We start from the raw sequence: 13,563 nt of genomic DNA on the forward strand, positions 1-13,563 counted from the left end.
GTCAAGAAGACTCATCTTCCTGAGTTCAAATCTTTCCTCAGACACTTACTAGCTGTGTGACCCTGGGCAAGTCACTTCACCCATTTGCCTCAGTTTCATCTTTAAAGTGGAGATAATAGCACCTTCCTCCCAGGGTCATTAGGAGGGAGGATCAAATGAGATCATTGCAAAACGTTTAACACAGTGCCTGATACATAGTAAGCACTTTAGAAATGTTAGTTATCGTTATTGTTATTATTATTATTGTTATTATTATTACTTCTGTACTTCAAAGAGCTGTGATTTCATCACTATGGGTCCCCCTTCCTTTCCAGTGCTTTCCTTACAACCCTATGAGCTAAGTAGCCCTTAATCCCAATTTAAGATGAGGAAACTGAGACTCAAAGAGTTTCCAGGATTTGCTGAGGATCATAAATTTAGAGCTGGAATTCACACCCATTGCCCATTTTACAGATGAGAAACTTGAAGGTTACAAAGGAAATATATGTCAAAAGTAGGATTTGAACCCAGAGATTCTATTACCAGGCATATACTTCCTGGAAGTCATTGAGAAAAAGAAAGTCCCCATACCCACCAAAATATTTATAGCAGCTTCATTTTTGTAGTAACAAAGAACTAGCACCAAAGTAGATACCCATCAACAGGGAAATAGATAAATTGTGGTACATTAATAAACAGGATATTGCTTTTCTGTAAGAAAGGGTTAATGTGATGGATGCAGAGAAACATGGAAAGATATATATGATCTGATGCAGCATGGAGCAAGTATAGAAAGAAAGACCTATTGTCAATAATCCCACTGCCTACACTCATCAACTGTGTGACTGAGAAAATACCTTAACTTCTCTGAGTCCCTAAAAACTCTCTAAGACTATTGTAGACAAGTGGCCTGGTCATCCTTCCCTTAAAGGGAAAAATCACTGGGCCTGAAAATCAGATCTTCTGATGTCCAATCTGTAGTCCACCATACCACACTGCTTTTCACCCAAGGTAGGATGGCCAATCTCAGTGACTGCGATCACTGATAATCCAAGCCATGTGAACATGCCTGGCCTTCCACATGTCCCAAGCTCCCCTGGTCCAGGGGCTTTTGGCCAACCCAAACTATTCCATCTCTTCCCCAGGAAGTCCTCGTATATTCCAATAGCTCATCCAGAGGTAAAGAATTCTTGAAGCACCTGACTGACCTGTCAACCCAAGGTACCCTCTTTGTACCAAACAATGATGGACTCTGGGAAAACAAGGTAAGTTCCTACCACCTTTTTACCTGAGTCACCATGTTCTGTTGTTTGAACACTGATCTAAGTGTCCCACATATAAGACAGTTGAGGGACTATTTAACCTAACCATTCATTCTGGTAACAGAGGGTAACAGAATCATAGTTTTTGTATGACTTTGGGTATTTATAAATCTAAGTGTCAAAAGTGAGATTTGAACCCAGGCCCTGTAACTCCAGAGGCAGTGCTCTTTCCAGTGTATCATACTTTGCTTACTGCTAGCAAACCTAAAGATTTCTGAAAATCTTCACCCATTTCCAGTGTTGGCATAAAGGAAAAAACACCAGAGCCCAGGGAATGTTGTTGTTGGGTTTTTTTTTCCAGTCCTTAAAATGGTGTTACTAAGACAAAAGGTGCCAAAGTGAGTTAGCGATTTGGTAGCTCTCCTCCCTGACTACAGAAGGAAGGATTGCTCCAATGCTCAGTGGTGTGCAAATCTTCCCTCCTAATCCATAACCTGACTTGGTTTACCTATAGAATGTGTTTGATGAGGTTCGTTTCCTTAGGGAATATGTGCGATTATGACTGTTTAACTCAGTTTGTTCAACTTATATGACATTGAAGGAAATATAGAATTATGGGTCTGTATTCTCTTTAACCTTTACAAGATTATAATATGTAAAAGAATTATTTTTCTGTAACTGGCATATTAGAGATTGAATCAGGGTTCAGATATTCTCTGAGGCCTGAAACTAAGCTTGAGTATAATAATAAAACCTAGATTTTTATTTTTATAATTTCTGCATTGTGGTATAGACAGATGTATATATGTACACATACCACAATGCAGAGATTGTTTTACATGTGTATACGTATACATGTGTGCATATATGCATACGTGTATGCATATATACATGTATTTGATAGCAGTTACCTGTCACATGAACTCAGAGAGGAGATATTTCTTCCTTAACAAAGTCACAAAGATCTGAATTCAAATCCTGCCCCTAGCTAGCCGTGTGGCCACTGGCAGAGCACTTAACCCCTCTATAAGACTCCCTAGTGGACTGGTTGCTTTATCAGCCTCATATTAAAGAGAATGACTTCTGTTCCTGATGCCTTTCTTGTGTTCCACCTTGTCTTTTCAGACACTTTCTGGAAGAGACATCGAGCACCATCTCTCCAATGCCAGCACTTTATTTTATGAAGATCTGACCAATGGCACCACTCTCCAGACCCGGCTAGGGGGCCAACTGCTCATTACCTATGGGCTGGACCCACTTCACACAGTAAGAAAAGAAAGGCCTTTTATGTTTTATGGCTTATGAGGTTCTTCTTAAGTATTTTTGATGTTCTTGGCATCATTCTAGGAGCCGAGAATATAAATATAAAAGGGAATCAGTCCCTGCCCTCAAGAAGTTTACAATCTAAATCTTAAATTAAAACCTCAAATCCCCAAGCAGTGATAATATTTACAACATATACTCATTTGAGAAGAAAAATTTAAGGCCAATATTTATTTCTCTTGCTCTTTTCTTAGAATGAAACCAGATTTGTTGATGGACAAGCTATTCTCCAGTGGGATATTTTTGCTTCCAATGGAATAATCCACATAATTTCAGGACCTCTGAAAGCACCTCCTGTACCAACTGTAAGTATCTTTTTTTCCCTCTGCTATAAGGTTCATTCTCTAACCCTAACTCTCTCCTAAAGTCATTTCTACCCCCTTCCTCTGAAAAGTACCTAGTCTCTTTGAAAAGATCTCGATTTGAGGAGCAGCTAGCTAGGTGATACAGTAGATAGAGCACCAGCCCTGGAGTCAGGAGGACCTAAGTTCAAATATAACCTGAGATACTAGCTGTGCTACCCTGGGCAAGTCACTTAACTCCAATTGCCCAAGAAGGACGAAAATAAATTATATTTGTTACAAGAGTCTTACTGGGTGGACTCCAATTGGGTAAGAAATAGGCATGATGTGACCACAGAAAAGAGCATCGATAAAACTTCTACAAAGGAAGGACTGGATTGGTAATTAGAACTACTGAATTCAAATCCCAGCTATGTCACTTACCAGGTATTCGGCCTGGGACAAACCACTTAACCCTCTGTGGTCTGTTTTCCCATCTGTAAAACAAGGAAATTCCAGTTCAGTTCCAGGACCTGCCCTATTCCTTGACGCTTCAGGAAATAAGAATTAATATTTATATGGTTCTTGGAGGTTAAGCATAGCTAAAAAGCTGCTGAATCTCACAACAAATCCTGGGAAGTAAGTGCTCTTAATATCTTATTTTACATATGAAGAAACTGAGGCTAAGAGAGTTATGTGATATGCCCAGGGTCATACAATTTCCAAGTGTCAAAGGCAGGATTTGAACTTGGGTCTTCCTGATTCCAGGCCCAGTGCTCTATCCATGATACCAAGCTGCCTCTAAGGAAAACTGAATAATTAGATCCCAAATGGACATGAGATACATACCCCCACAGCACAGCTGGGTTCAAAACTAGCCCCACAACAATGAGCCTTCCATATCATCAAGTCCCCTTAAGCCACAAAGTCCCACCATGGGGAATGACAGCCCCCTGTTCACAAACACTCCTTTTTTTTTTTTTTTTTAGCGAGGCAATTGGGGTCAAGTGACTTGCCCAGGGTCACACAGCTAGTAAGTATTTAAGTGTCTAAGGCCGGATTTGAACTCAGGTACTCCTGACTCCAGGGCTGGTGCTCCATCCCCTGAGCCACCTAGCTGCCCAAACACTCCTTTTTTAAAATATTTTTCCCAATTGCATATAAAAATAATTTTTACATTCATTTTTTAAAAATTTTGAGTTCCTAATTCTTTCCCTCCCTCTCTTTCTCCCTGAGACAGTAAGCAATTTGATATAGGTTATATACATTCAAGCATGCAAAACAGATTTCCATATTAGTCATATTGTGAAAGAAAACACAGACCAAAAAAGAAAAATGGAAAAAAAAAAAACTAGAGTTAAAAACAGTCTGTTTCAATCTGCATTCAGACTCCCTGATTTCTTTCATTATAAATCCTTCAGAATTGTCTTAGCTGAGTACAGCTAAGTCACTCACTGGTTCTGCTCACTTCACTCTGCATCAGTTCATGTAACACATACTCCCTTCATGCTCAGGTTGCTGCTCATGCTGGCTTGGGAGCAGGAGTATTCTTCACCATCATACTGGTCATCGGAGCCATCGCGTTAGCTGGGTATTCTTACTTCAGAATAAATCGGAGGACAACTGGCTTCCAGCATTTTGAGGTAAGAAAGTAAAAAAATGGGTGGTGGAAGCTTTCTGTGGCTCCCTTAACCCAGTGATGGAGACACAAGCCAATCTCTAGGTCTTGACTGCCGCCATTAACTTGGAAACAGGGGCAGCGGGAAAGTTCTTCTTTGCACCACTCAAGAGAAGGCGGCATCTCAGGGATTTGTGGCACCTCTCAGTCCTTGGCCATGGTACTTCGGTCCCCAACAAGTGTGCAATGCCACCCCTAGGTCACCTTCCTTGTTCAAACAAGGTTTCACACGCTTCATCGTCCTCATCTGTAAAATGAAAGGATTGGTCCCTGAACAATATTGATACTGTGAGTGCAATGAAATCATGTTCTTGCTACTTAAAGTTGGCATCAGAATCTGTGTGTTTCACCAAGATGAAATATCGATCTCGTGGAAGCACTGATATTTTCTAGAGCCCAAAGTTCCCTGAGGGGGGTATGTTTACATAGTCCAGGTTAACCCTTTGGAAGGTATAGGCAGCCTCTTTCTACTCAAGGGGTAGAGTGTAACTCTTCTTTTTTTTGGGGGGGGGCAATGAGGGTTAAGTGACTTGCCCAGGGTCACACAGCTAGTTACTGTCAAGTATCTGAGGCCAAATTTGAACTCAAGTCCTCCTGAATCCAGGGCCACTATGCCACCTGGCTGCCCCCAGTTTCTACTAACTTTGCAGTCAGTGGCAAAGAAAATTGGTTTCCACAGGGTTCCCACAGAGGTAGAATCAACTGAGCTCATTTCTAGCAACCATTTTCCTCAAAGCCAAACCTTTAAAAAAAACCAGGCTGGGGGCAGCTAGGTGGTGCAGTGGATAGAGCACCAGCCCTGGAGTCAGGAGGACCTGAGTTCAAATCCGGCCTCAGACACTTAACTAGCTGTGCGACCCTGGGCAAGCCACTTTACCCCAATTGCCTCACTAAAAAAAAAAAAAAAAAAGATTAAAAAACCAGGCTGGCAATAGCAAATAGAACTGGGTGGCCATTAACTCCCTTTGTACTGAGCTTTTCACAGAGCTGAAACTAGGACAGGATGACTAGAGCTTTGCCTCAGGGCACAGAACTTTAGAAGGTAGCAAAAATTTATACCACAGGAGGCCCTATGCAAACTGTTCCTACTTGGGTGGCACCCTCCACATCATGTCCCCAGATCTCTACTTCCCCATCACATACTGTTTTCAGGGTCACCCAGAGACAAACAGTTGATTTGAGAGTCCTTTTAGTCTTGCTGCCTAGAGGCACCATTTCATCTCACTACCCCAGGATATGAAAAATGGGTCGTTTCAGCTCTCTCCAGTCTGCCTTTGAGGTCCTCAGATGGAAGGGATGCTGTTGCTTCAAAGCAGCAGTTAGTCCTTTAGCATCCAGAAATGAGAAACTCTGCATATTAAAAAGCCCTTGCCTCACTCCTTGGGGCAGGCACTGGCCCTTTCATCTCGTCTTTTGTTCTTGGCTTTCATGAGAGATCGGGGGAAAGGAGGTGGGAGAAGAGGCATACAACTGATCCACTCTCCTGATGATCCCAAAGCACAGATGTCCCATTCCCCCCTCCCTAATCATCCCGGCCCTAACCCAGTATGCTCACATGTGTTATGTGCAGTCAGAAGAGGATATAGATGTCACAGCCCTTGGCAAAGAGCCTTCCTCGAACATCTCCAACCCCATGTACGAGAGCACAACCACACAGCCCGCGGAACCCGCCTATGACCCCTTTTCGGTGAGTTGGCACCTTTCAGGGTATCTGGTACAAGCTGGGCCACCTGCTATCCTTCAGTGGAATCCAAAAGCTAAGCATTTCACAGGGGAATGCTCGTTTCCCCGCCACGCCGGGGGCAGCCATTAGAACTCTCCACACAACAAGCTCACACGTGGTCGCTCATTAGGTCAGCAAAGCATTCAGCCTGCCAGGGGTAATGGGAAAGAATGACAAGACTCTGTGACTCAGGAATGGTGTGACTGAGCCGGCTGCCAGATAAGAGGGCGCGAGCCACCCCCCACGTTGCCGTGTGACCTTGGGGAGTCCCTTCCCCTTTCTGAGCCCTCCAAAGGGCCTTTCATTAACACGGAGAGCTCCCAGCACAAGAAATCCCTTCTGCCAATGCAAGGTGCATCTGATCTGTGCCTTAGATTCTTTTTTTTTTTTTTGAGGGGCAATGAGGGTTAAATGACTTGCCCAGGGTCATACAGCTAGTAAGTGTCTGAGGCCAGATTTGAACTCAGGTTCTCCTGAATCCAGGGCCAATGCTTTATCTACTGTACCACCTAGCTGCCCCTGTGCCTTAGATTCTTACAGAGTGACCCAGAGCCCTACAGGCTTAAATAACCCACCCAAGGTCATGCAGGTAGTTTGGGTCAGAGGGAAGATTTGAACCCAGATCTTTCTCACTACCAAGCTCTTTGTGCCCTTCATATTTTCAGAGATTTTTTCCAAAGGGCATCTAGTCAAACCTACTCACTTTACAGATCAGGAAACTGAGGCCCAGAGTGTTTAAGTGAAGCTGTGCCTGCAGTCACCCACTGGAGCTTGAAACCCCAACAGCCGGCTCTAAATCCAACAGACTTTCTTTGATTTAAAATGGTTTTTCAATGAGCAAACATTTCTTTTCTCTCTGACCCTCCCCCAGCCCACATTGAGAAAGAAAAACAAAACCTTTGTGACCAGTACATGGGAGAAGGTTGGACACAGATGAGTCTCCAAGCCTTTCCAGCTCTAACTTTCATTGAGACAATCAAAAGAGATAATGCAGAAAATACAAACAAAAGTCCAACTAGTATTCTGTCTCTGGTTTCACATTAATTACTTAGATACTGATGGCAGAATCATCCTATACATCAGTCAGCATCCATGGGCACCTGAGACAATTATAAATAACTCATGTTTAAGGGGCAGCTAGGTGGCACTGTGGATAAAGCACTGGCCCTGGATTCAGGAGGACCTGAGTTCAAATCCGGCTTCTGACACTTGACACATACTAGTTGTATGAGCCTGGGCAAGTCACTTAACCCTCATTGCCCCACAAAACAAAACAAAACAAAACAAAAAATAGCCCTCATGTTTATAGTTTCAGAGCAGGGTACCTGCATGGCATGGTAGATTAGAAGGCCAGGCCTGGAGTCAGGAAGACCTGAGTTCAAATGTGGCTTCAGACACTTACTAGCTATGTGAACCTGGGCAAGTCACTTAACCCCAATTGCCTCAGTTTTCTTATCTGCAAAATGAGCTACAGAAGGAAATGGCAAACCACTCCAGTATCTTTGCAAAGAAAACCCCAAATGGGGCCATGAGGAGCTGGACATGACTAAAAAACAGCTGAACGACAACACGTTTATAGTTTCAGAGCATCACTGTGTGACCCTGGGCAATTCACAACTGTCCAGTGCCATGCCTCCTGGATTTCTCCTCGGTTCAGGTTGCTGGGCAGGCATCTGATAGCATTGGTAGAGGTGATCTCCTCTTTCCCGACACTGATGACATGACAAGTCTGAACCACCCCCAAAACAGGGGCATTTATTTACCAAGTCCCTTCCTCATACCAACTGCGCAGTCAGTGAATTAAGACTCCAACCCCTATCCACTAAGCTCACTCCGCTAAGGGCTCTCCACTACGCCTTCTCAAGTGTCCTCCTTTCTTTTTCCCTCCTGCCCTCCGCCCAAAGCAGCACGACGTGGCAGACAGAATGCCGGGCCTGGAATTAGAAGGGACAGGTTTAAACACCCCCTCAGTCAGTAGCTAGCCATATGAGCATGAGTAGATCATGATTATTTCTCCGAGCTTTGAACACGGGGGTAACAGCACCTGAGGTACCTATCTCATGGCTGTGGTGAGGCTCGTGTGAAATAACATGCAGAAAGCAGTACCTAAATGTCAGCTAGTATCTATCACTGCCTCTCTGCAGCTCACTGCAGGGCTGTCCAGACGACAGGTAAGATCCTCTAAGGCCGGGGATGCTCACGGAACCCTAGGCAGCTCCGAAACTACTTCAACAACCATTAAGCAAAGAGCTTCTTCCTCTGTAAAATGAGGGGGCTGGACCCCAGATGGCTGCTGAGATGCCTTCCAGCTCTAGGATGTTATAATTTTTTTTTTTTAGTGAGGCAATTGGGGTTAAGTGACTTGCCCAGAGTCACACAGCTAGTAAGTGTTAAGTGTCTGAGGCTGGATTTGAACTCAGGTACTCCTGACTCCAGGACCGGTGCTCTATTCACTGCACCACCTAGTTGCCCCTAGGATGTTATAATTCTAAGATCTAGTGAAATAACCTTAGCATTTATTAAGCACCTACTATGGGCCGGCACTGGGATACCGAGACAAAAGACTCTCTGGCTCAAAGAAATCATGTCCATGCTGTTCTCCCCAAGTAGAATATAAATTCCGCAAGAGGAGGGACCATTATATCTCGGTCTTTGAAGCCATTTCCAAGGGGAGGGTACTAAGAACTGGGGAAGCAGGATAAGATTCCTATAGGGGGTGATGTTTGTGTGTAGCAATTCCTGGGGGCTTGCCTGTGCAAAGGGGCTGAAATAGGAGCCGAACTATTCAGGGGAGGACAAGGAAACCTAGAAAGGAGGGATGGAACCGGGTTGTAAAGGGCTTTAAATGCCCAAACAGAGGAGATAATAGGGAGCCACAGGAGCTTTGTGAGAATGACTTGGCCAGACTTACAATTTAGGAAGATCAATAGGGTGGCCGTGTGGGAAATGAGACTGGCATCAGAGACAGCAATTAGGAGGTTATTGAAACTTGTGAAAAGTGACAAACACCTACATTAGGTCATGTGAGAGGAACAAATAAAGAGGAAGAAGAAGAATATGAAAAATGTCGTAGAAGTAGAACTGACAAGCCTTGGCACCTGGATATGGAGAGGGGAGAAGAGTGGAATTAAGGAATATGCAGGATGTCTAAAAGGATGGTGCCCTCAACAGAAGTAGGAAAGTCAGGGAAAGGAGTGGGTTTGTGGGGAAAGGTTGGATTTGAGATGCCTTTGGGACATCTGGTTGGAAATGTCCAGGAAGCAGATGGTGACGGGAGACTAGACACTCTTCTACAAAGAGATCCACAAAGGTATGGGCACTGGCATCATGAGAAGGAGAAGAGAGCGAAGCTTAGGGGAAAAGATTTGGATAATGATCGAAGGAGATGGAGAAGGAATCGGACAAGTGGCAGGAGTGACCAGTGTCCTAGAGGGGCCAAGGAAGATGGTGACAGAGCAAGGGTCATCAGATGTAGCAGTTCAGAGATGGTTGGCAATGACCGAGTGGCGAGATTAGGAATCAGATGGTAAGGGACTGAAAGCAATAAGGGAAACACTAAGACGTCAGAACTCCAGTCCGGTTGTACCTTCAGAGGGCGGACAGTGGAGCATGCCCTGACTCTCATCAGAGAAAAGGCAGCCTGGAAATGCAGAACAAGGCATGCATGGAAAGCCATGGCCAACGAGTTAGCTTGTTTTGCTGAACTTTATAGCAGAGACTTAGTAGCTTCATAACCTGGTTGTTACAAGAAGGCATTCTGTCGAGGTTTGGGGAAGTCCACTGGGTGGTTACAATGATCTAAGAATAGCACCCACAAACCATTTTTTATTGAAAGGAGAGAAACAAGAATAGTTCAAGGAATAATAGGGTCAAATGAGGAAGACTCTGCAGCAGGAAAGGAGCCTTTAAAGATGGTCAGCTTGTAACTTATGGGCCAGAATACCACAGGCTGGGGACTCACAAGGACTGAGTCTGATTTGGGGGCTGACCCTAAAAAATAAAATTTTTATGACTACCCAGACTCTGGGAAAATCTCCAAATATGACCTAAGTCTAGCTCATGCTTTGTGGCTGTTCAATTGTGTCTGACTCTTTGTGACCCCATTTGGGGTTTTCCTGGCAAAGATACTGGAGTGGTTTGCCATTTCTGTCTCCAGCTCATTTTACAGATGAGGAAAATGAGGCAAACAGGGTTAAGTGACTTGCCGAGGGTCACATAGCCAGTTCGTGCCCAGGCTTCCCCAAATATGGGTAATAGGGCCATAAGTGCCCATAAAAGCAAAGGACCAGAGAGATGCATCTGTTACCTTTAGTGATGGCACGGGGCTAAGCCACAGAAGATTGAGAGTACATGAAGGACTTATAGGAACACATTTGCAGACAGAGAAACACAGCCACAAAACAGAGGTAGGTAGAAGCTTCCAGGGGATGACATTTTACAGCTATGATAAAAGGGCCAGAGGAGAGAATCAGATCTCCCTCTGTGGAGAGGTGCTGCTCACTGCTTCTAAAGGCCTAAAAAGCAAAACAGAACATTTAGTGACCTAGAACATAGCAGCTCAATTTCAAGTCTGAACCCTACGTGTCCTTATACGCTTTTCCTACTGCAAAGTTACTTGTAATGTTTCCTTCTATGAGAAAAAGAAAAAAGGGCTGAGAGGGAAACTTAGAGCAGTGAAATACAGAAAGTCACAACAGGGAGGGGCCTAAGAACATTCAAGCTAGGCAGGACCTTAGAACATAGAGGTGTTCGGGCTGGGTTCTAGATCTGGGAGGGTCACCTTCCAAGAGAATATCAAGGACAGCAGGGACCTGAGAACCGACAATGTCACAGCTGGAAAAGACCCTTTAGAATCTAAGAATACAGGGGCAGCTAGGTGGTGCAGTGGATAGAGCACCAGCCCTGGATTCAGGAGTAACTGAGTTCAAATCGGGCCTCAGACACTTAACACTTACTAGCCATGTGACCCTGGGCAAGTCACTTAACCCCAATTGCCTCACTAAAAAAAAAAAAAAAAAGAATCTAAGAATACAACCTGTCAGCAGGGGGAAGAACTTTGGAGATTGGTTTTTTCAACCCATTCATTTTACAGATTAGGAAATTGAGGCCTCCAAAGATAAAGTCAGTTGCTTGAGGTCACCAGATACTTAATGGCAAAATAGGGGCATGAAACCAGGTCTCCTGATATTCTTTCTACCTGCCTAAGAAACTGATTTATCTTTAAAAGCCTTGGCAAATAATAATAGCCAATATGAATAATTAATAATAGCTAACATGTATATACTGCTTTAATGTATTGGTAGCTCATTTGATCTCTACCTCTACCCTATGAGGTAGGTCTTACTAATTATACCCATTTTATAGATGAGAAAACAGGATGAAAGAGATATGTGATTTGCCCAGAATTATACAACTTGTAAGTAGCTGAGGTAAGGGTTCCAACTCAGGTCTGACTCCAAAGCCAGCACTCTACTTCCTGCACCAACTATCTACCTCAGTTTACCTTAAGATACACATCTGTTGAATCATCTTTAGATAGAGAACTGCAGTCCTTGCCCTTGTAAAATGGCTTCCAAATTGTATGACTACAGGAGAGAGCCTGTTCACCTTTTTTAGACAAGAAGGGTTAGCGAGGAGGTGTGACAAAAGAAATCCATTATAACTAAGATAAAAGCTTTGCTGAGTCACCTACCCTGTGTAATGTGGCATTCTGGCACAGCACACAGGGACTGGTAATGGATTCTCAGCCCAAGATACACATTTCATAAATTACGGTCAGACCTGAAGAAGCACATGCCTCTGTCGGGGAGAAGAATGTTTCCATCATAGAATTATTGCTGGCAGAGAGAGAGGGGTCGGGGGAAGAGGAGCGAGAGCGCAGGCGCACGTTTGTTACCTTAGGGAAATGAAAACCCGGTGGGCTGATCTACTCAGCAACAACTCTCTCTTACAGGAACCCGATGACCAGCAGCTTGTGACTAGCGGGCCCCAAGACCTTTAAGATGACCTGGAGCTGCAGGGCCAGCTGCCAGTCCCTGCTTTGGGACTTACAGAATAGCCCTCAACCAGTCGACATCAACTGTGAATCTTCAGGGCCAGACACCTTTCTAGAATGTTGAAGTGGGAAACACTCCAGTGTCGTACCTCATGACTTTGTCTCTTCTAGGACTTTTTTGTGTTCGCCGGGGCGGGGGGACAGAGAAACATGCATTTCCTCCTATGCTTCATTTCAGCCCAAAGGGAAGACCAACCACTTCCCTGAACTCGACATTCGGGAAGGCTACCCACCTTGGCTAGAATAATAAGAACTAATGTTAACATGGCTCTTTAGGGATCCCAAAGTCCTTTACACACAGTGATCTCATTTTATCCTCAAACTGACCCTGGGAGGTAGGTGCTGTTATCACCCCCATTTTACAGATGAGGAAACTGAGTCTAAGAGAGGTTAAGTGACTTGCCCAGGGTCACACAAACTAGTGAGTGTCTAAGGCCACGTGTGAAATCAGGTCTACCTCCTCATCTCTACCTTTCAGAAACCCTGTCTTCCTCCAAGGATCAGCTCCAGCCTGCCTACAATGCGCCCTCCTCCTCTCCTTCCTCTTCCCGTTTTTCTAGACCATTCTGTCTGGATCTCTTATTCACTCCCTGCCCTGTTTTATACCTATCCGTGCATATGCTGTATTTCTTCTTTCCTTGCCCCAACTCAAATGTAAGCTCCTCAGGGGCAGGAACTGTCATTTTTCTTTAAATCTTTGCACATTGTATGCACTTAATAAATGTTTTTTGAATGAGATGCATGCTCCTCCCAAAATGGGATTTCCGCTATTTAAGCACCATCTATCATTTGGCTAAAAACCGTCACCAAGTGGCCGTCAAGGAAATGAGCCCCGTCCGCCCTCTGGAAAGGTCGGAACTAGACAAAGCATCCGTGTCTCAGACTGAGTCTGCAGCCTGCGTGTGTAAAGTCTGTACTGCACACTTTATTTTAATGATTTTGGTTCAGACCTCTGATTTCACTGGGGTCAAGAACTTTCTGGTGAGAGGAGGCTCTCTACCAATGCAGGGTGGCACTTTCTCTGCAATTTTTAGTGTTAAGAGCGACTTGGGGATGGGGCAGCTAGATGACGCAGTGGATAGAGCACTGGCCCTGGAGTCAGGAGTATCTGAGTTCAAATCCGGCCTCAGACACTTAACACTTACTATCTGTGTGACCCTGGGCAAGTCACTTAACCCCAATTGCTTCACTTTAAAAAAAAAAAAAAAAGAGCGACTTGGAGAACTAAGAGGTTAAATGAGTTACCCAAGGTCACACAGCCA

The 13,563-nt window shown here is 44.3% G+C and overlaps 1 protein-coding gene across 1 annotated transcript in view; it reads left to right on the forward strand.

Moving 5' to 3' along the window:
* The window catches only part of STAB2 (stabilin 2), a 173,128-nt gene extending 160,120 nt beyond the window's left edge, over window positions 1-13,008 (forward strand). The window contains exons 64-69 of the mRNA XM_043969353.1: window positions 1,125-1,244; window positions 2,367-2,507; window positions 2,759-2,869; window positions 4,360-4,488; window positions 6,094-6,210; window positions 12,200-13,008. Of these exons, the coding sequence (XP_043825288.1) occupies window positions 1,125-1,244; window positions 2,367-2,507; window positions 2,759-2,869; window positions 4,360-4,488; window positions 6,094-6,210; window positions 12,200-12,247 (666 nt within the window). The 3' untranslated portion in view covers window positions 12,248-13,008. The remainder of the gene's footprint in view (window positions 1-1,124; window positions 1,245-2,366; window positions 2,508-2,758; window positions 2,870-4,359; window positions 4,489-6,093; window positions 6,211-12,199) is intronic.
* Window positions 13,009-13,563: the final 555 nt, after the last annotated feature.

This window comes from Dromiciops gliroides, chromosome 5, assembly GCF_019393635.1.
Source record: "Dromiciops gliroides isolate mDroGli1 chromosome 5, mDroGli1.pri, whole genome shotgun sequence".
NCBI classification, from domain to species: Eukaryota; Metazoa; Chordata; class Mammalia; order Microbiotheria; family Microbiotheriidae; genus Dromiciops; species Dromiciops gliroides.